The sequence below is a fragment of the Gigantopelta aegis genome, chromosome 13 (genome assembly GCF_016097555.1).
Source record: "Gigantopelta aegis isolate Gae_Host chromosome 13, Gae_host_genome, whole genome shotgun sequence".
NCBI classification, from domain to species: domain Eukaryota; kingdom Metazoa; phylum Mollusca; class Gastropoda; order Neomphalida; family Peltospiridae; genus Gigantopelta; species Gigantopelta aegis.
The window spans coordinates 18,109,937-18,134,324 of record NC_054711.1 but is presented as its reverse complement, the minus strand read 5'-3'; the positions used below and the strand labels follow the sequence as shown (position 1 = coordinate 18,134,324).

At 38.4% G+C, this 24,388-nt stretch overlaps 1 protein-coding gene across 2 annotated transcripts in view; it reads left to right on the top strand.

The window, feature by feature from the left end:
• LOC121387044 (protein draper-like) overlaps positions 1 to 15,467 on the top strand; it is a 36,055-nt gene extending 20,588 nt beyond the window's left edge. For both annotated transcript variants that reach the window (XM_041518055.1, XM_041518054.1), the window contains 2 exons: positions 3,473 to 3,630; positions 15,329 to 15,467. In XM_041518055.1, the coding sequence (XP_041373989.1) occupies positions 3,473 to 3,630; positions 15,329 to 15,340 (170 nt within the window). In that variant the 3' untranslated portion in view covers positions 15,341 to 15,467. The remainder of the gene's footprint in view (positions 1 to 3,472; positions 3,631 to 15,328) is intronic.
• Positions 15,468 to 24,388: the final 8,921 nt, after the last annotated feature.

Genomic DNA, 24,388 nt, shown 5'->3' with positions numbered 1-24,388 from the left:
TTCATTTTGGTGTAAAACATGATATCGTATATTAATCTTGTATTATCTACCCATTATAAACCCAGTTTAAAGAAATGTCTAATGTACAAAAGTTAGGTATTATAACATGTATTCCTAAACCAAATAAACCTAAAGAAGTCTTTAAAAATTGGCGGCATATAACTCTTCTAAAATGGCCTCTGGTTGTATTGCAAATATAATTAAAATGGTTCTTGATAAAATAATTAGCAAAGATCAAACTGGGTTTATAACGGGTAGATAATACAAGATTAATATACGATATCATGTTTTACACCAAAATTAATGACATCCTGGGAATACAACTATTAATTGATTTTGAAAAAGCTTTTGAACAATCGTTATTTATTCCATTTGTGTGTATGCAAATCGAGTATCGTCATACAAGATATATGATACATGACGTCATTTGCAAGACACTAGCGTTCCTAAATTCTAATTCATCAAAATACAAGTTTTGTATAGTTATTGCAAAACTAAAAGTTATTTGTATTTACTGTATTGAAAATCTAGTCTGAAATAGTCGAGTCGAGTCGGGTTACGTCGCGTGAACTACATTTTTGGTTAGTGACCGACACTATAGCATTTCTTCTCTCTCTCTCTCTCTCTCTCTCTCTCTCTCTCTCTCTCTCTCTCTCTCTCTCTCTCTCTCTCTCTCTCTCTCTCTCTCTCTCTCTCTCTCTCTCCCTCTCGATATAATATATATACGTGTGTATGTTGCAATGTTTGTATAAAGTGCTTCTTCTGGCAGTAGCTAGTGGAAATATCCCCATTAGCTCAGTTGGTAGAGCGCTGGGCTCTCGTACTGAGAGTCCATGGTTCGAATCCCCTCAGTTGAGGTTGATTTTTCTGTTACATTTGGAGCCGACGTAATTCAACTCTTAATCTATCAAAGTCCTGAGTTTTATTAAAGATGTGTCCACTACAAACCTTCATCCACTGCCTAAGTCCACCCCAGAAACGAGTTCGTAACGTATGGTTGGTGCTCGCAAGATGCCGACTAGACTTGAACGCTTTGTAGTACAACAAAGTTCTAAATCAAAACATTAAACAAAATCAAATATTGTGAAATGTACAGCAGAAAACCCTAATATTTCACAAGTGATAAACAAAATATTATTAACATTTCAAAGCATATTAACATCTGATGGGTGGTTTTATTAAAAAATAATACATCCACCTAATTAAAAACAATATGTATACATAAACACACAAATACCAGAGCTCTGTCAACAAAACAGGCTTCTACTTACATTAAATTGAACTGCAGTTCAAAGTAAAGAATACACAATACGTAGAACACAACACACAAAATGCTCGTTGAGAAAGTTTTTGCACTGTTCAATGTTCAACACAAGAACACTCCACGCTGCCCATTCACGGATTGTCCCAACACTCGAGTCCCTACGTCGTCTCAACATTTAAGAGAAAAATCAACCTCTATTGATGGCATTCGAACCACGGACTCTCAATACGAGAGTCCAGCGCTCTACCAACTGAGCTAATAGGGAAATTCCCACTAGTTACTTGCCAGTAGGAACACTTCATACCAACACTACTACATACTCCTTCAACCTCAATTAAAGATACGTCCCGGAGCTGTGGGCCACGATCAGTTGAACTGTTACGGGTCCTGACTGGGTTATAATTGTATTCTTGTGTTAAGAACACACCCAGTCACTATGTCGGCTCCATTGTAGCATTTCGGTTAAATCCCTCTAATCAGGAAAGAGGAGACGAACAATGCTGAGTAGGATTCGATTTATTCAGTAACCAACAAATAAAGGTCATGGAAATAGTATATAAAAATAATATAATATAATATAATTGATAAAACAACATGTCATTGTACAATGCAAATGTTATAGTAGTCTACACCAATCTCACAGCTTGACAAAATGCACATTGTCAAGAATACTAATTTATATATTACACAATTACATGCTATCAAAATAAACATATACATCAAAAACCTCATCCGTGGACATAGCCCACTGATGCAATATAACATAAATACACTACTGGTTCATTGAACCGGCTTACAAAATGACAAGCCCTGGCCAACACGCTTGTGAAACCAACAACACACAAAAAATGCGTGCGTTGCGTATAAGAAATGTACATTATTAAATGCACACAGAAAAAAAGACATGCTTTATTTAACGACGCACTCAACAAATTTTTTTTACGGGTATATGGCGTCAGACATATGGTTATGGACCACACAGATATTGAGAGAGGAAACCCGCTGTCGCCACTTCATGGGCTACTCTTTCTGATTAGCAGCAAGGAATCTTTTATATGCACCATGGAGAGAGAGAGAGAGAGAGAGAGAGAGAGAGAGAGAGAGAGAGAGAGAGAGAGAGAGAGAGAGAGAGAGAGAGAGAGAGAGAGAGAGAGAGTTGATGAAAATATATAATCGACTATTAATCGAAATCAGTAAGTTCTCACATTTTATATTCCTTAATTATTGCCAACAACCTTAAAAGTGTAATATTTCGTAATATGTTCATAAATAACTCTAGAATAATAATTTTTAAGTCTTGCACTGCAGGAAAAAATGAGTTTCCCGGATAATTTGTTTCTAAATATGGCATGGCCAACATCTTTGTTTCCCATGTCATTTGACTAGAAATAATTATGGGTAAATTTAGTGTATTGAATGCGTACGAGTAAAACAGTTACGTCACTAGTTAATGTATGTGACACCCTCTTAAGATTTCCCTCTAAACTATGTTTGTCTACCAATAAACTGAATTATTTGGTTGCAATTTTTATAGGCATATAGCTTTATGTTACAATGCAAACATGTATATAAGTAATTTTGGCGGTAACCCCGATTATTGCAACTTTGCACCTTTAAGTCTGATTTTCGGTACTTTTCGGTATGGACATTTAACTAGTTTGTCGTTTTAATGATATACTTTGTCATTTGATCGACGATTTGCGGTTTAAGTGCATGCATTCCCTTTATTTTGAACATTATGGTGATGCACGTGGATGTAGTTAAGAATGCAGTGGAGAAACCAAACAGAACTGGATAGATAGGTGTTGTTATGACATGACGGTTAAATTGCAAAACAATTGAATACCAAACATATGATATATATATATATATATATATATATATATATATATATATATATATGTATACAGTAAACAAAATTACCAAATAAAAAAAATAGAAATAGCTGTGGATATATAGAAATAGATAGTGAAAGTGATGAAAAACGAGACAGAAAAAATAGGATATAGGCAAAATTGAGAAAGGACCACAGATTAACTTTCAACAGCCACAGTTATTTTAATTTTTTTATTTGGTAATTTTGTTTACTGTGGAAACACAACTGATCTTTCAATTTGTATTTGTATATATTACCAATGTAATAATTTGAAATCAATAATATAGGGAAAATGTTATGACACATTTCAATTCGTAGTTCTATATTTTCAGAATGTGATTCGAAACATTATGGTCCTAAGTGCGTAAAATCTTGCTCGAAAAGACACTGTGATGAATCACTTGGTAAATCATCATGTGATAGGAGACATGGACTTTGTGTCGATGGATGTTTTGGAGCGTGGAAGGGACAAGACTGTACCTTGTCGAAGGTAAGATAGATCTACTTCAAATACACAAATATAGCTGAAACCTTTTGGAACCAATATATATTTTGCAATAAAGAATGTACGGGAGTATCCAAACTGTACTGAACAGGCAGACAGGCACAGACAGAACTACAGGCAGATACATAAACGAAGACAGCAAAAACCAGTAAGACATAGAAAGAGATGATGACAGAGACATACAGAGAGAAAAAGCCAGATAGATAAAGACAAAATTAAGAAAGAAAAGCGAAAGGCTCACGGATTCACGGATTGATGTTTGACAACCTCAGCTATATACATACATACACACACATATATATATATATATATATATATATATATATATATATATATATATATATATATATATATATATATATGTCAGCTATATATATATATATATATAAACAGTGGACTCTGTTTAAACCGGATTCGTCCAGAGATACGGGTCTTGCGATATAGAGGCCAGAAAATACCAATATAAATAAAACCAAACCTTTAGACTATTTGTAAAACATCTGCGACCTCAAGGCTAAGCAATGCTTGTTTTAGTGATTGGTATAAACCTGAAAAATATTTGCGTTTCTAAAAAACAAATGAAAATCAAGATAAACAAAATACGACGGGTTGTCAGTGAGAAGGGGGGCTGGAACACGACTTAAAGTTTGAAAGTGGGATATTAACATTAACTATGGATACAAAAATTTGACCATAATAAAAAAATATGTGTTGAAATCAGAAGGCATTTAAATCAACAAGCAAAATAAATAACATTATTTTATTGATTAAAATCACATGAAACAGGGGTCTGAATTTATAGTTTTATGTTTCAATGGATGTCATAGAGGATTTGATGAAAATCATCAATTAATTTAACTTTATCTTCTAAGGCGAGTTCGATATTTCGCCGGTTTTTTTTTTTTTTTTGTCTCTTCACCATTGCACATTCAGTAAGACTATGCAACAACAGAAGCGTAATTCGTATTTATACAGGAACTAGTTTTGACAAAGCAACAAATCAATATAACACAGACAAATAATCCGATTTATCTTGCTACCTACACCCGTTACAACATGTGTTTCATTGTTGATTAAGCCTTGAGAAAGGCCCGATTATTTCATAACACTTTGGTGTCCTAATTACTGGCAAACTGCCGTCATTGTTTAAAAAGGTGACCACCGGCAGGCAGTAGAGCTAACATTGCGTGCCGGTGTAGACAGAGCTAATTACTACAGAAACCGTTATTTTGTTCTTGAATTTGGATCCGAAGTCCGGAATATTTCATTTCAAGTTATTGTCGTGCGTATATCCAATTAAGGTTCAAACACGCTGTCCTGGGCAGTGGGTTAGATGTTAGTTGGTTAGTGGTTAGTGTGAGAGAAGAGGGTGTAGTGGCCTTAAACCTACCCGTTGAGCCCTCTATAGAACTCGTTCTGAGTTGGAGCCGGTACCTGGCTGCGAACCCTGTACCTACCAGCCTGCAGTCCGATGGCTTAACCACGACGCCACCGAGGCCGGAAGTCCGGAATAGACAAGACAAAATTCATTACACTCAGGCCGTATTTTACGGCGTATGAGTACATTTGTTCAATGGCAGGACATGATTTATAGAAGCAAAAATAGCATAATTAAGACCCGGAGAATAAATGTGGTCTAACTGACATTTTTATGTTTTTGAGAAAAAAGGCAGTGAAGGAGATAGATATGAATTTGACCACTATTGCACAAAATAAATATATGTTAGGTACCGTTTCCTGGCCTTAACTTAAAAAAAACACCCGAACAATTAGTTAGACCACTTTTATTCTCAAGGTCTCAACTGTAGTATTATTTAAAAATGTGTGGTGTTTTAAAAAAAAAAAAAAAACATATTTATATTTATACAAATTGTACACAATATATATGCCTTATGAGGTGTACATTATATTAGGCTGCACAGCTGAAACAAAAGTTTCAGTAAGGTTGTCAGTTTATGTCAGAATACATCAGATCCTGGTTTTCATAAAAACACATGCTTTGACCCTTTAAAAAAAATGCATATCATCTGTATAGGTAGTACAAAACCAAATAACCTCCGTTTAGATCAATGTTCGAGGTACTCCGAAATTTTGATAGTGAAGTTAACACCACAAGTCTTTTGTTTGGTGTTAAATGTGAGTGTGTTGATTGTGAAAGAAATTAGTTTCATCTGGACAAAACATGTATGCAATTTTATTTCATCGAGTACCATTGTGTCAAATAGCCTTGTGCTTGAAACGTGTATGGGGTACCTATAAAAATAGTACTCATCTGATTATACAGAAAATGAGCCATGAAAGGTACCATTTTCATCAGTTAATACTTTGAGGTAGGGGTAGTAGTACTGATATTTATGGGTCATAGTTTCTTTGATATATTGCATATAGTGTTTTTAAACACAAACGTGAACATTGTCTGTAGGGACTTACGACTTCTTAATTTAATCATGACTTCTTTTATTAATTTGCATGTGTTTTGTTAAGCAACTAACTCTGCGGGAGTTCATTAGTTCATTATACTTTAATATACTGATTTAAAGCCACATATCCTGGTTTTTGAACACTAAGGCATATTTTTGACTATTAGAAACGTTTTTGATAACTGAAATCATACTTTGCTTTGATTTTATTGTTTAGATTATCCATTTCCGTACATTCGAAATATTTTTGTCACCCTGGTGTTTTTAACATCACAAAATACATTTCTCATATCTTTAAAAACGCACGTGCGACTGAGAAGTAACAATTATGGAATCCAGTTTTAGTATATTTGCAGGGGGTATTTCACCATTTCAAAGTCACAGACTCATGTTTCACTCAATTGTAACTTTATCCAAATGTGTTACAGGTTTGTAGATTAACTAAACTTAGTGTTAATTTTCACGGGTTGAAACTAGTGTATGTCCCTTTAACATATAAATATGATTTCAGAAGTAGTTTGCGGTTATTTGTGAACAAGTTACATATAACCAGATAATGATATTCGTAACCTATGTCGTTCATTTCACAAAGATTGCAAAGAAAGAAAGAAAGAAATGTTTTATTTAACGACGCACATTTTTATTTACGGTTATATGGCGTCAGACATATGGTTAAGGACCACACAGATTTTGAGAGGAAACCCGTTGTCACCACTACATGGGCTACTCTTTCCGATTAGCAGCAAGGGATCTTTTATTTGCGTTTCCCACAGACAGGATAGCACAGACCATGGCATTTGTTGAACCAGTTATGGATCACTGGTCGGTGGAAGTGGTTTACACCTACCCATTGAGCCTTGCGGAGTACTCACTCATGGTTTGGAGTCGGTATTTGAATTAAAAATCCCATGCCTCGACTGGGATCCGAACCCAGTACCTACCAGCCTGTAGGGCGATGGCCTACCACGACGCCACCGAGACCGACAAAAATTGCAAAGTCTGTGTTCTAAAGGGTTATTATTGGTAAGTAATGGTTCGCAGTTCTGTATTTAATAAGGTTGGACCAGATATGTCCGGGTAACATTTTAACATATTTTTGTAAACTAAGATTATCTTTAAAGATATTGTAAAATTTGACTTTGAAAGATATATCTTAATCACTGCTCCAGTTTTGGATGTACTGGTCATGCTGTCTTAATTTTATTTGTTCCAGTAATTAATATTTTAGTGGACTGGAAGTTTCGGTACATCCAGGTATCTGACATTATCAAATATTATCAAGAATAGCTTTGATGTTATTAATCATTTACGAATTGATCATTTGGCATTAATTCATACAGAATCCGGTGTAGGCAGAGTTTTGTTCCTCAAAAATTAATGGTAGCTGGACAGGACTTTAAAAATCTGCCGGTTTACACAGAAATCCAGTTTAGACAGATGTCCACTGTGTGTGTGTGTGTGTGTGTGTGTGTGTGTGTGTGTGTGGTGCGTGCGTGTGCGTGTGCGAATGTTATTACCAGAGTGTGTTTTGTTTTCGTCAATATCATATATTAGGAATAAAAATTGTATTATGCGAGTATACATTATTGTCATTCCTAATATATGATATCGCCGAGGGTAATAATCTTTTTATCATATAATCTCAAACTTAATTCAACGTATTTTTGTAAACTGCATATGCAAATATAATTGCAGTCAGCCTTCGATCGATATTCAAATGACGTATATAATGCGATGTCGTTTTGAATGGAAACGACGTCGCATATCCTTACATAAAAATAAACTAGTGCATGACGGGTGTTTTTTTTCCAGAACTCTGAATATCTTTCGATGTAAAGTTGCTATTGACATATTTTTTGTTTGAAGACTGTTAATGCATACGTCAATTCTGTAGTGTCGCTGTATTACTTTTGCTTTAATATCGATAAACTTGGTGCCGTGACCTCGACTAATTTGCAAATTTATCAAATTCTGAAAGTATATGTTTTGAAAAATATCACATACATATTACACTGGATATGCTAACTATTATATGATATAGCGAAACCCCTCCAAACCGGACATCCACAGGACCGAATAAAATGTCCGGTGTTCAGATGTGTCCGGTTTCGGGGGTTCGTACTAACGCAAAATTATTTATTGTATTTTATTCGTTATTTAAAATAGGGAAAGTGTTTAAAAGGAAAACAATATTCAAACAATAGGAAGGCAGTGGATTACATTCATTGTTGTTCTATCGACCCTGAAGCAGATCATGAGATATGTTTGTCAATTAGCATATTTGTGACGGGCCTTTAATCACATTCGTCATTTAAAAGCACCTAACCCAATCCCTCACGCTGCCTATCTGAACTAAATTTACAACAGAAGCTAAAAATAAACACAAACACATATAGTGCTGCAGCTGAGGCTGAAAAGGAAGGAAGGAAATGTTTTATTTAACGACGCACTCAACACATTTTATTTACTTTTATATGGCGTCGGCTAAGGCTGCAAATGACCCTTAGTTTTTGAGTAACTGGGGCCGGAAGTATAACATTTGTCACTATGGCTGAAATTAATCTTTAGGGTCTGGAGTTCATGAAAATATAAGATGATATTGTCTCAAGTTGGCTCAAAATGTCCGCCAGTTAATCATAAAACTGTGTATCTTCAGAACTACAGCACTTAGAAAATACGATCTTGGTGTTAAAACGGATGTTTATGGGCTCAACGAGTTCATTAACGCCGTGGGTAATGCTGTCAGATATTGGGTATTCAAAAATGAAAAATGGCTGACGAAAAGAGCGGGAATTTTGCTATAAAAATATAAAAATATCTGTAATGTGACTTAGAAAAAGCAACTTTTATGCAAAATGTTAGGCTTAGATTGTTGACAAGTTTATTTAGCATGTTTTGAACATTACTAAAATAAAATTGTAAATAATTGTATAAAATATTAAATCAAGATACTGGACATATGTCATACTATTGATCAAATGGTTCCCCAGTAAGTGTTTGTCATTATGCAACTATTAGCTTCCACAAACACCTTTTATTCAGCATAGGTCTGAATCAATAAACGAATGGATGCATTAATGAGTGAGTGAGCGAGTGAGTGTGTGTATGTATGAATGTATGAATGAATGAATGAATGAAATCAAATGTGTGGCTAGTTCAACCTCAATATGTTGTGCATACTACTGCCCTCGGATACCCTTTCAACTGACAAACTTGTGTTGGTGGATCTACACAGCGATCTAATCATCGGGACTACCATACAGAATCCTGGACCCAAATCTATTCATTTGGCTCTGCTGAAAATGCCATCAAAAATGGAGGTGGAGCTGTTTTTATCAGATATGTCGATCCAGGCAGGTGCAGCACCGGGTTCCTTACCTCGAGGGAGCCCACCCTCAGCTACTGGAAGTCCTCACCGACCATCTCGCGGAGCCAGGGGACGAGGAAGTAAAGCTATTGGCAAGACAAAAGCAACAAAACAAAACACCCCTATCAACACTGGAATGCTGATGGAGTTTCAGACAAGAAGACAGAGCTTCAGCACTTTATGCATGAAAATCAGATCAACATCTGTTGCATTCAAGAATCCCATCTGAAAGAATCAATGAGCTTCAAGGTCAGAGATTACCAGACCTTCAGAAGTGATCGCAGTGGAAGAACCAATGGTGGGGTAGTCACTCTGGTTAGAAACAACATCGGTGCCATTGAAACCAATAGATATATTTAGGAAGTTGAATTTATTGGGGTCAAGATCAAAACAAAAACGTCTGAGCTTCACATTGTACATTTTTACTGCCCAAATGACAAAGAACTCTCCCTTGATGATATCCATACATCAGACAGTAACTTCCTACTTGTTGGAGACTTCAACAGCCAATCCCAGAGCTGGGGTTACAACAACATTGACAAAAGAGGAGAGGAGATAGAAAGCTGGCAGGATGAAAAGAACCTTAATCTCATCAATGACCCACTTGATCAACCAACATTCTATTCCAGGCGTTGGCATTCCACAACCTCCCCTGACCTTGCCTTCTGTACTGATAATGTCCATAGAGTGATTAGTCGAGAAGTAGGACCACAGCTAGGGGGAAGTGACCATCGACCGGTCCTCCTAACCGTAAGAGATAGCAAAATCCATACACCTTCGCAGCCCCCAAGGTGGAACTACAAGAAAGCCAAATGGGAACTTTTCAAGTTTGGCACGAATGAGTTGACCAAAGAAATTGAAGTGCAGGGAAGGAAGATAGACACTGTAGTGAAGGAATTCAACCTCCAAATCATTAAAGCTGCCAAAGAAAGTATCCCAAGAGGAGTCAGGAAAGTATATGCTCCTTACTGGAATACAAAACTTCAAATGGCACATGATGAACTGACACGGGTAAGGGAAGAAGCAGAGTCTAACCGGAGCCAAAACAACAACCTAACGTTCCAGCATGCTAAAGCCATATACCTCAGAACCAAGATTGAATCCAAAAGAAAAAGCTGGAGAAACAAAACTGCTGCACTCAACTTTGAAAAGGACAGCACCAAATTATGGAAACTTACAAAACAATTAAATGAGGAAGAATCCCATGGACAGAAAATCACTCTAATGGAGGATAGAAATATACTCACAGGTAAGAAATCTGCTGACCTTTTAGCAAAGACCTATGCCAAGGAAAGTGACATTACTATCACAACAACTCAGATGAAAGAAGCAAGACGGGAACAAAAAGAAACGGTAAGTAGAGCTACCCCGCAAGATTCCATGATGAATAGTATAACTCTACCAGAACTTAAAAATGCCCTCAAACATCTAAAAAAAAAATAGAAATCTCTAGGACTGGATAGTATTACTAATGAAATGCTGAAACACCTAGCCAATTCTGCGCGATCGAAACTGTTGGGAATTTTCAACCTAAGCTGGTCTGAAGGCAAGGTGCCACACATCTGGAAAGAGGCGGTGATGATACCCATACTGAAAAAGGTAAAAAAACAACAAGCAAAAGGCAAGCAGCTACAAACCCATCAGCCTAACTAGCTGTGTCTGCAAGACCCTAGAGCGCATCATCAACCATCGTCGTCAACAGTTCCTTGACACCGAGAACATCATCACTCAAGAGCAGGCAGGATTTAGACAATTCCGCAGCACAGAAGACCAGGCCGACATACCTAACACAAGTAATCGAAGATGCTTTCCAAGCACAGAAGGTTGTTCACGCCTCCTTGATTGATCTGCAAAAGGCCTTTGACAAGGTCTGGAAAGATGGCCTGCTAGCAAAGCTACAGAAAAAAGGTATATGTGGCAACATGTACAGGTGGACCAAGTCTTATCTTCACAACCGAAGGGCGAGAGTAATGGTAGATGGCCAACACAGCAAGAAAGTACTCATACGCCACGGAGTACCTCAGGGAGGAGTACTGACATCTACTCTCTTCATCATCTTCATCAATGACCTGGTCACACAACTACTCAAAGGGATACATGCAGCACTATATGCAGATGACCCAGTTTTGTGGTGCTCGGAGTAGTATGCAACAACAGCAACATATCGCATGCAGCTTGCCCTTGACAATGTTACATCTTGGACTCGAGACTGGTGCATGACAATCAACAAAGACAAGTCAGCTGCCACTCTTTTCTCACTCTCCACAAAACAGGAAGCAGGCAACCTCAAATTTGATGACACGCCTCTCCAGTATGAGGACCAACAGACATATCTGGGGGTCACTTTTGACAATAAACAGACCTGGAAACCACAACTGGAGAAAGCTGAGGCCAAAGCTCGAAGAAAACTTGCCATAATAATAAAACTAGCTGGTACCAAGTGGGGTGCCGATCATAACATACTGAAAAATGTCTACCAAGGAGCAATCAGACCACATCTTGAGTACGGATCCAGTGCATGGTCAACAGCAGCAAAGTCACATCAACAAAAACTAGAGAGGGTTCAAAACCAAGCACTCAGGATAATAACTGGAGCAATGAGGTCAACCCCCATTGAGAAAATGGAACAGCTCATTGGCATCGTACGCCTCAGCAAACGCCGGGACTCCAAGTTCATGATACAAGCCACTAAATTCAAGTGTTTGCCACAGTACCCAATGAACAGGAGAATGAATGACTATCCCTGCAACAGACTAAAAAAAATAGCTTTCACAAACAGAGCAAATTACTCCTGAGGCAACATAAGGGACAACTCCCAGATAAAATTCATCAAGTTAGTACTATCAGTTGCATCCCACAACTGGACAATGTAAAGATCTGCTCAGTGGTCCAACACCTCACCCCTGGAGACGAACATAGTGAATCATACAGACGAGCCTTGACACTGGCCATAATTGATGAACAGTACCCAGAGACATCATGGAGACAGGTATATACTGATGGATATGCAACAAATGCAGTGGAAATACTGCACAAACTATGCTGCAGAGGTTGAGGCTCTCATTCATGCTGCCCACATCGTCAGCACCAGAGAGGATAAATGCTCACACGTCATCTTCCTAACTGATGCTCTCTCTGCCCTCCAGGCTCTTGAAAACAACAAGCTTGACAGACTTTCAGATAGGTGGTAGACCTATCAGCAGTGTCAACCAAGTCGTGTTACAATGGATCCCTGCTCACTGTGGCATACCAGGAAATGAAAATGCAGACTGGCAAAACCGGGTGCAGCTAAAGAACAGGAGGATAACTGGGTGACATACGAAAAAAATAAATCCCATATTAAATCTCTCTATAGACCTCCCAAACAAACCAATGATTATTACCTGCTATCCCGCCAGGAACAGGTCATAATTTTCCGACTAAGGACTGGACACAACAGGCTGAACCAGCATATGCATAAGAGGTTCCGGCTGGTACTTTCTTCCATGTGCACCCGTGAAGAAGCAGAACAGACGACCGAACATGTCATCCAAGACTGCATAAACCTTCAGCAGCTGAGGGAGACTACCTGGACAACTACAACAACTCTCCAGAAGAAGCTGTATGGCACAAGAAGTTATCGACAGAGATAATCACTGCTGGCCTCGACGTGTAGTCAACAAGCGAACGAAAAGAAGAAGAAGATATGTCGATGGCAGTTTTTCATCTAAACCCATCGTGACTGGACATCCGTCCATCAGGCCTGTGGAGGTGAACAGATTATAGTGGTTATCAGGAGGGAACCTTAAGACCTTAGCACAAAAAACAAACGTGATCCTTCAATGAATACCATCCCACTGTAACGAAGCAGACAGGCTATCAAAAGCGCGAAGCAGACTCTAGCTGATGTCCAATCCCAGATCATACTCAGAGGTAATAACCACCATAAAGAACAACTTTAACACCACATGGAAGACAAGAGTTGAAGTAGAAAAAGAAAAGAATTACCTTGAAACTCTCGACAGGACACAGCATGTAATCGCCAGTTGATTGCAAATTTAGGAAAACAAGGTATATTATTTTAGGAAGAACATTTTGCGACCACCAAATATGGTGAATCCCTGTGTGAAAATGCAGATTGCGCTTCGCTGAACAATCTTCAATATGACATTGCCATGCTATATGAAAAGTGGGCTTGTATAGAAGCTACACAAAATGAAGACATCTTTAATTCGCACTGGTGCACTGGTAAGCAGTGATCCCTCCCGCCAAAAATTAAAATGCTTTATGTGTATGTGGTACCCAAGCTAATGAACCAGTTTGATCTTACCCAGAACAGTTGTATAACCTGGTGTGAAAGTGACGGCCCATTTATTGTGCTTCAAAGTGATCATGCTTTGACAATGGACAACCTTGCACAGGCAAGAACTGTACCAGATGATTATGTTGCGTGTGAAAATGATAGTGAGATGAAACCTACAATGAACCAGATGATAACTAATATGTGGATATGAAGACAGCAGCAAGTGTAGAGCTATGTACTCAATTTACACACACACACACACACACACACACACACACACACACACACACAACACACACACACACACAGAACACACACACACACACACACACACACACACACACACACACACACACACACACACATACACACACACAACACAACACACACACACATACACATATTACTGACTCCCTAAACATCAGTTTTGACATTAAGATCACATTTCTAAGTGACATAAAGATATATCATTTTCAAAATGGCCGCCATCTTTCTCGCACCAACTTTAGAAAAGGTCATGTTATATTTTCGTGAACTCAACACCCCAAATATTAATTTAAGCCATAGTGAAACATGTCCTACTTCCGGCCCAGGTACACTTCACTTTTGGAGACCTCTTGCTGCAGGGCTAATATGTCTACACTAGTTACTTAAATAACAAAGGTTCCACCTGATCTTAAATTTGAAAAACACTTCATATTCTAGGTAACATGATGTTTCAAACTCTGTACTTTTATAAACTGTTACATCCAAAGTGTCAATTGATTTATCTGATATTGTGGCCCTAAGTTTGATACTGTTATTTTGTAGATTTAATAGCTAATAAAAAGTTCCAAAATTCTTGTTTGGAATGTTACCAGTAATGTATATCGTCGGGATATCTCAGGTACAAACGAGACGTTTTACTCGATTTCTTTACAGCAGACTCTCACTATTCGGCGACATAGATTGATGAAAAAATTTGACTTTAACATTTCCCCATAGCACAACGACGCACGTGCTTATATATTTCTCCATCAAACATTGGGTCAGTGGTTAGTTGTTAGTAGTTAGTGAGATAGAAGTCGGTGTAGAGGCCTAACACCTACCCACTGAGTCGTTAAACTCGCTCTGGGTGGGAGCCGGTACCGGGCTATGAACTCAGAACCTACAAGCCTTATGCCCAATGACCTAACCACTACACCACCGATACCGGTTACTATTACATATTGCTATCTTACTGTTGCGGGGCTTGATGCTTGATGCGCGGTCGGTCTGGGATCGATCCCCGCCGGTGGACCCATTGGGCTATTTCTCGTTCCAACCAGTGTTCCACAACTGTTGTAACAAATGCTGTGGTATGTACTATCCTGTCTATGGAATAGTGCATATAAAAGATCCCCGCTGCTAATCGAAAAAGGTAGCCCATAAAGTGGCGACAGCTGGTTTCCTCTATATCAGTGTGGTCCTTAACCATAATATGTCTAACACCATATTACCGTAAATAACGTGTTGAGTGCGTCGTTAAATAAAACATTTCCTTCCTTCCTTCTTACTGTTGATGTATATAGTTTCAGTTTGATACGAATCTGTGAGACGTAAATAAAAAAGGTGTCTTTCTGTGTGTATTTTCAGACTGTCGATTAAGTACTTGGTTACATGTAAAATCTGGAATACGCAGAGAACGCCAAGCCTGTTGATTACCATTCTACAGTCAACCGTGTGTGCCGTTTCGTTGACCAAGTTTGTCTATGAATAAAGTCTTCTTCTCCCATTTGTTTGGTCGCTTGATTGTTATGTCGGGAACCACACCTATAATATGTATCCAGAGTTTAACGTTTAGTGGTGCACGATCAATCAATCAATCAATACAATATTTACATGCTCCTATACCACGAAGGTTTCGAGCATGTCTATCCCAGGTTCGGCCACCGGATGCCAGTAGTCCAACCTGGGACTGAACAATTACTGGGGCAATTTTGATATTTAAACAAACAGGGAAAAAGGACTTTACAATAAATAATTTTGTGCGTTATTTTCCCAAACAATATTTAATATACAGCAAACAACTAACAATTTGTAACGCAAATTTAGATCGGGCAGTCCTAAATATAAATATATTTTAAAATGTTTTTTAAATATATTAATTAGCCCTCACGACCACCTAGCTTAGCTTAGTAACTGGTTTAACGTGACCGGCCTCTGTGGCTTCGTCGTTAGGCCATAGGTCTACAGGCTGGTAGGTACTAGGTTCGGATCCCAGTTGAGGCATGGGATTTTTAATCCAGATACCGACTCCAAACCCTGAGTGAGTGCTCCGCAAGGCTCAATGGGTAAGTGTAAATCGCTTGCACCGATCAGTGATCCATAACTGGTTCAACAAAGGCCATGGTTTGTGCTATCCTTGCTCCCTGTCGTAAAATAGTAGCCTATGTGGCAACAGCGGGTTTCCTCTAAAAACAGTGTCAGAATAACCATATGTTTGACATCCAATAGCCGATGATAAGATAAAAAATCAATATGCTCTAGTGGCGTCGTTAAATAAAACAATCTTTACTCTTTTTTTGTTTTGGTTTAACGTGTCCATATACCAATAGGGTTTCGAACACGTCTATCCGATAGGATCGGGGGTCTGACTCGGGACAGCGATAACCTAACAAAAACGGTCAATTTTGAAATATTGAATATTAACACCAAAAGTATAAAAAGTGGAAAATTGGGGTTAATAAGTTTTTACTGCGCCCTTAAAGAAAACTATTAACATTCCTAACCTAAATCAATTATTAATATAATATAATTTCGGCGCAATATTTAGATGGACTGGTCTAAAATTAAAGGGACGTTCCCGAGTTTGCTGCAGGTTTTAAGATGTTATCGACTAACAGATATTTTTTATCGATTGTAATTACATATCAAATATATTTTTCTGCATAAAATATTAGTGTCTGTATGTTAAACATGTTTCTGATCGTTCTAATATTTGTATCAGGTTAAATTTGATTTTATTTCCTAAAATATATATTTTTCGTACGTACGAAATTATTTGAAGACAAAATCGAGTTTGGGATTCTTGCAAATATCAAGACGACCAGAAACACACTGAATATACAGACACTGATATTCTAAACAAGAACATATATTTAATAAGTAAGTTTAATCGTCGAAATAGTTTAGTAGTCAGAAACATCTTACGATGCAGAAAACTGAGGAATATCCCTTTAATAATAATTATTGAACAGTATTCATTAAGCCCATGCGAGGTTAGGAAGAGGAAAGGCTATACAGTTGGCACAAGTATACAAACAATCTTAAATTCATTTTGGAAAAAGGGCTGCCAATCATATTTTAAACGTTGGTGTGACCAGGTGAGGGTCGGGAGGAAGGGGAGTTCAGCCCTACACAAAACCTAAGGCCGAACCGCTTACGCCTATGGCCCCAAATAATCCCTCAACTTCCGGTATCCCTCCCCACCCTTACCGTGTTCAACCGCAGTTCAATCCAATCCTGGCAGCCTAGTAGTTGTTTAAGAAGTTAGTAGAAATTCATAAATCGGCGTCACTAGGAGAGTGACGCCAAAGGGTTATGAGTTTCATCGTTTGTCCCACTAGGAGAGTGGCACAAGAGATCCAGCGATGGTTAATTTAGTTGGTTTGGTCGCTTGATTGTTATGTCAAGACCCACACCGGCCATGTATCCAGGGTTTAACGTTTAGTGGTGCACGGCCACCTATGTTCTCCGAAGAGCCCACTATCATGAGGTTCGATTTATGATTGTCCAGTTTCGCTAACTTACGTTTACAGCTGACACTAAGTCGAAGATAACGGCGAAACGTAGTCCAGTGGTACAGCGCTCGCTCGATGCGCGGTCGGTCAGGGATCGATCCCCGTCGGTGGGCCCATTAGGTTATTTCTCGTTCCAGCCAGGGCACCACGACTGGTATACCGAAGGCCGTGGTATGTACCACCCTGTCTGTGGGATGGTGCATATAAAATAACCCTTGCTGCTAATCAAAAAGAGTAGCCCATGAAGTGGCGACAGCCTGTTTCCTTTCTCAATATCTGTGTGGTCCTTAACCATATGTCTGACGCCATATAACCGTAAATAAAATGTGTTGAGTGCGTCGTTAAATAAAACATTTCCTTCCTTCCTTCCTAAGTCGAACACTTACATATTGAACAATACTTGGTCAATATATACCTAATATTTATAAAGCATGTATTACGAGATTAAAGCTGTTTTCAGATATTTTAGCAACTGGTAGATATAAGAAGATAAGTCGTTCCAATAGAGTATGTATTCATTGTAATAGTGGAGATGTCGAAGATGAGTATCATTTTGTTTTAATCTGTATATTGTACAGAGATTTAAGAGAAAATTATATAAAGAAATACTACTGGAATAGGCCATCTATGCTACAATTTATACAGTTGCTGACCAGTAAAAACTAAACAAAAATATTGTGTAACTTGGGAAAATATCTATTTAAAGCATTTAAAATTCTAAATTTCCTAATCTAAAACTACTGTAATTATCAAGATATATAATATGTAGAATTTATACGTCAATTTGCTTATAATACCTTACCTATATAGCTATAATTTACATTCTCCTTATTGATATGGATGTACATGCTTATCGTAATATATCACATTGCTTACGGTCACTAAAGAATTGAATTGAAGTCACAACAAGTACATGGAAATTTACATTTTACAATAACAAAGGAAAACGTTTGTTTTCTTTAACGACACCATTAAAGCACACTGATTTATTAATAATCGGCTATTGGTAATTTTGGATAGCACATAGCACGGTCTGTAATATACCAGTCGTAGTGCACTGGCTGGAACGAGAAATAGCCCAATGGGCCCACCGACGGGGATCGATCCCAAACCGACCGCACATCAAGCGAGCGCTGTACCACTGGGCTACGTCCCGGCCCAATAACAAAGAAAGAAAGGAATGTTTTATTTAACGACGCACTCAACACATTTTATTTACGGTTATATGGCGTCAGACATATGGTTATGGACCACACAGATTTTGAGAGGAAACCCGCTGTCGCCACTACATGGGCTACTCTTTTCGATTAGCAGCAAGGGATCTTTTATTTGCGGTTCCCACAGGCAGGATAGCACAGACCATGGCCTTTGTTGAACCAGTTATGGATCACTGGTCGGTGCAAGTGGTTTACACCTACCCACTGAGCCTTGCGTAGCACTCACTTGGGGTTTGGAGTCGGTATCTGGATTAAAAAACCCATGCCTCGACTGGGATCCGAACCCAGTACCTACCAGCCTGTAGACCGATGGCCTACCACGACGCCACCGAGGCCGGTCGGCCCAATAACAAGGGAATGCACGAGAGCTTATTCATTACTATGATTGTCAATATGACGATAATGCAGTCTGAACGACAAAACCGTAACACATTATCAGGACCGTATCTCTGCATAATGCAGAGTTGAATGGGCATCAGCCAAGATAGTGCTTGATTCCATGAATCTCTACAAGACGTATTCAAAATATTGCCCATATTTATAAAACTCCATAGTGTAGATTTAAATATGTCTGAAAAACAAAACCGTAATACATGATCAGGGCCGTATCCGTAAATTCCATAGTGTAGATTCAAATCAGTCTGAACAACAAAACCGTAATACATGATCAGGGCCGTATGTGTTAATTCCATAGTGTAAACTCAAATCTGTAGTGATGTTGTCATGGCACTAAATTTAAGTCTCAATCTGTATTTGAGGCTCGACTCTTTTATGAACAATGGACCTGAACTTCATCGGGGCGGTATGTAGCCTAGTGATACAACGTTCGCTTGATGCGCGGTCGCTATCCCATCGGTAGGCCCTTTGGGCTATTTCTTGTACCAGACAGGAAACCCGCATCATTTTCTCCATTAGTAGCAATGGGTCTTTCATATGCACAATACCACAGACAGAATAGCACATACTACGGCCTTTGATATACCAATCGTGGTGCACTGGCTGGAACGAGAAATAGCCCAATGGGCCCACCGACAGAGATTGATCGTTGAACGACCCGCCGCCCGGGCAGGGCTTGACCTTAAGTGTTTTCAGTGGTAGCCCGTCGGGCTACCAGGTTATAAAATCTAGTAGCCCTCAGTAAAAATGGTAGCCCCATAACTTTAAGAAAAAAGAGAGGAAAAAGTAAAATCATTTATTTTTACTTAAACATGTTTTAGGGTGGGTTTTGTAAATCATGAGCATTATACTGTGAAATATACACTTATTAAAACTACATGATAACCATTAATGAACAATAAAGTTTTAAATTTAAATCATTAAACAAAATCTGGGGGAAGTATTAAAAAATGCTATATTAATAATTATGTGACCGAATGAAATGTATCATATATGGCATTATGACGCATTGTAAGCCTTCATTACGAGATTAGGTCTAATAATAATAATAATCCCTACCTACCTGTTCACATTTGAAACTACTGGTCGGAAATGGACAAAACAAAAGGAAAAGATTTTAAGGATGTCATCAAAGGAGGGGTAAATATGGAATGGAAAAAAAAAACAATTTAACAACCACCACCAAAAAACCTACCTATTCTACCTACTTTAACGTGTTTGGTACAGTTCAAGAAACTCACAATAGTATTTATTATTATTATTATTATTATTATTATTATTATTATTATTATTAATTGTTTTTAGGCCTAATCTTGTACTATAGGGTGTATACTACCAAATCAAATCCCATAGACGACAATAGTAACATATGTGGCTAAAACTCCTACCTGCAACGTATCAACCGACATAAACGCCACGGATATAAATACTACCACCCCTTACACTTAAAGTGAATCAGAAAAAAATGCTGCTCGTTTCTGAGATAACGGGTAGCGTCTATGACTACCCTAGTTTCGCACACAATTCGAGTACTTTTTTTTACAGGTACCCCATACATGTTTCAAGCACAAGGCTACTTGACACATTGGTACTAGATGAAATAAAATTGCACATTTTTTTTACCCAGATGAAACTATTATTTTTTACAACCAACACACTCACATTTATAACCAATCACAGGACTTGTGGTGTTCACTTCTCTATCAAAAGTTCGGTGCACCTCGAACTTTGACCCAGCCGGAAGTTATTTGGTTTAGTACTACCTGAAGGCTTACAAAATATTATTGAAACACTTCATACGGGTTTCCCGTGTACATAGAACTGTTTGCTAATCGTACGATCTTGAAATCAATATTGGATATTTTAATACTTAAAATGGCTATTACTATCTTCAACAGGTGTCATTTTGAGAATCTTAACAAAACTTGCCTTTATTCCAAAACAATAGCGGTTTTTATTGATGACAATAAACTTGTAAATGCCGTAAACCAATTATCCCCGACAGGGGATCGCCATGTATGTTTGTGTTATCACGTGACAAGATCAGATGTCATTTTGAGCTAGGTTATCGCGCAAAGCAATAGTAAACGATGAGAGAGATTTAATTAAATATAATTTGTAAGAAATATTAATATTTTTAACATTGAAAATATTCGTAAATTTATACACTTCTTTAACATAATAATATATATTAATTTTGTGAACAATAATCTGACAATTTGCATAGGTAGCCTAGAAGGAAATAAACCGCGATTGAGTTATAGTTTAGTTAAGACTTCAGCTGGCGGCAAATAGTCTTGATCATACAAAGCGTTTGATATCACTATGCGTAAAAACAACGGGCCGTGTTGGCGTAAAACATGCTTCGATGGCGCAGTGGTTAAGCCATCGGACTACAGGCTGGTAGGTACAGGGTTCGCAGCCCGGTACCGGATCCAACCCAGAGCGAGATCTTAAGGGCTCATTGGGTAGGTGTAAGACCACTACACCCTCTTCTTTCTCATTAACCACTAACCAACTAACATGCAACCTTCTGTCCTGGACAGACATCCCAGATAGCTGATGTGTGTGCCCAGGAAAGCGTGCTTGAACCTTAATTGGATATAGGCACGAAAATAAATTAAACTGAAATGGCGTAAAAACAACGGGCGGTGTTGATTGTCATAACTGACTACGAATAGATAACCCATGACCCAAATGAAAATTTCATGACCCGTACGAACCATATATAATATCTGGTCACAGAATTACATCAGATTATTTGTTAAAAAAAAAAATTCCTATCACTGAAAAATATACTCCTTTATTTCACTAAATCATATTGCGCAATCGCCACCCGTGGGTCACACTAGGGTAGCAATTAACAGGTACAACGACTCCTAGCAGCAGAGAGCGCGCACATGAAAGGTGGAATTTCAGATACCGATGAATTAAACGTCTTGTTGATTGTGGAGTGACTGGACCTGCCAAAAATATTTGGTAGCCGGTGTTAGACAACTGGTAGTCCGAGTGAGAAATCGGTAGCTGAAATATCCCGGGCTACCCATAAGGTCGAGCGTACCAGTCGAGCGTAACAATCGAGCGCTTTACCACTTGGCTACAACCCGCCCTATCTTAGGGCAAAAAAGACATGTTTTATTTAACGACGCACTCAACACATTTTAATTACGGTTATGTGGCGTCAGACATATGGTTAAGGACTACAAAGATATTGAGAGAGGAAACCTGCTGTAGTCACTTCATGGGCTACTCTTTCCGATTAGCAGCAAGGGATCTTTTATATGCATCATCCCACAGACAGGGTAGTACATACACGGCCTTTGATATACCAGTCGTGGTGCACTGGCTGGAACGAGAAAAAGCCCAATGGGCCCACCGACGGGGATCGATCTTGGACCGAATGCGAATCAAGCAAACGCTGTACCTGAATTATATAATTTGATTCGAGTATTGTTGGTTTTTCTGACTGCTTTTAACTCTGAATTATTTAATGAATGCTTTTAGATTTCATAGGGCGGGATCTGACTCAGTGGATCCATTATTTGGGTGGTTTCCCGTCCCAACCAATGCACCACGACTGGTACATCAAAGGTCGTGGTATGTGGTGTCATGTTTGTGGGAAAAGTGCATACAAAAGATCCTTTGCTGCTAATGGAAAAAATGTAGCCGGTTTTCTCTCTAAGACTATATTTAAAAAATTACCAAATGTCTGACATGCAATAGCCGATAATTAACAAATCAATGTGCTCTAGTAGTTTCGTTAAACAAAACAAACCTCTTTTGTCATATTTGATACAGATGTTTACCCCCCAATAGGTTTGTTCTGTTTATTGACACCACTAGAGCACATTGCATTATTAATCATAGAGAAGAAACTATCTACATTTTCCCATTACAGACACAAGTAATATTGATAGTATTGGGAGTTTATATTTGACATTTTTTCAGCTGTACATTATGGCAAAAGATATTAATTAAAATGCTTCTAATCTTTTTATATACTGATGGAAGCAAAAAAAAGAACACTTAAGGATTGTCTGTTGTTTCTTTTACGTTCATCGGGGTATGAACAAAACAAAATCATCCGCAAACTGTGTGAATCGGCGCAGCCGTTCTCACATAAGTTTGCGGATGATTTTTTTTTGTTCATACCCAGATGAACGTAAAAGAAATAACAGACAATACTTATAATTAAATTTGAATGATACATGCTAATAATAACACTAAAACGTCAAGCTTTATTTTGAATTATTTTTTATCCATAAACAATAACGCTCATTAAGACAACTTGCCCATATAAAATGACGTCATCACATATGACGTTCCCTGACGACGTAATTTTTACGTTCATCGAACAATGAACAAACTCCCGTTGCTACGTCTGGACCAATCAGATGACGTTACGTTGTAATGAATGTAACAGAAATTTAATTATATCGAATTGGAAGGAAGGACATGTTTTATTTAACGATGCACTCAACACATTTTATTTACGGTTATATAGCGTCAGACATATCGTTAAGGACCACACAGATATATAAAGAGGAAACCCGCTGTCGCCACTTCATGGGCTACTCGTTTCGATTAGCAGCAAGGGAAATTTTATATGCACCATCCCACAGACAGAATAGAACATACCACAGCCTTTGTTACACCAGTTGTGGATCACTGGCCGGAACAAGAAATAGCACAATGGGCCAACCGACGGGGATCGATCCTAAACCGACCGCGCATCAAGCGAGTGCTTTACCACTGGGCTACGTCCCGCCCCCACATCGAATTGGATACCAAATGTAATTTGTTACTTGAGTAGTAATGTTTGTATTTGTGTTTAACGACACCACTAGAGTACATTGATTTATTAATCATCGGCTACTGGATGTCAAACATTTAGTAATTTTGACATATAATCATAGAGAGGAAACCTGCTACATTTTTTATACGGATCTTTTATATGCACTATCTCAGACAGGATAGCACGTAACACGGCCTTTAATATACCAGTCGTGCTGCACTGACTGTGACGAGAAAACCTCCAATGGGTCCACCGATGGGGATCGATCCCAGACCGACCGCGCATCAAGCGAGCGCTTTACCACTGGGCTACGTTCCGGCCCGTATTTCATACAAATTTGTATTCAGAGTAATAAAGTTCTGTTCTGTTCTGTTCCAACCAGTGCACCACAACTGGACAGAAGCCGTGGTATGTGCTTTCCTGTCTGTGGGGAAGTGCATATAAACGAGTCCTTTCTGCATTAGGAAAAATGCAACGGGTTTCCTCTGATGACTACGAGTCAGAA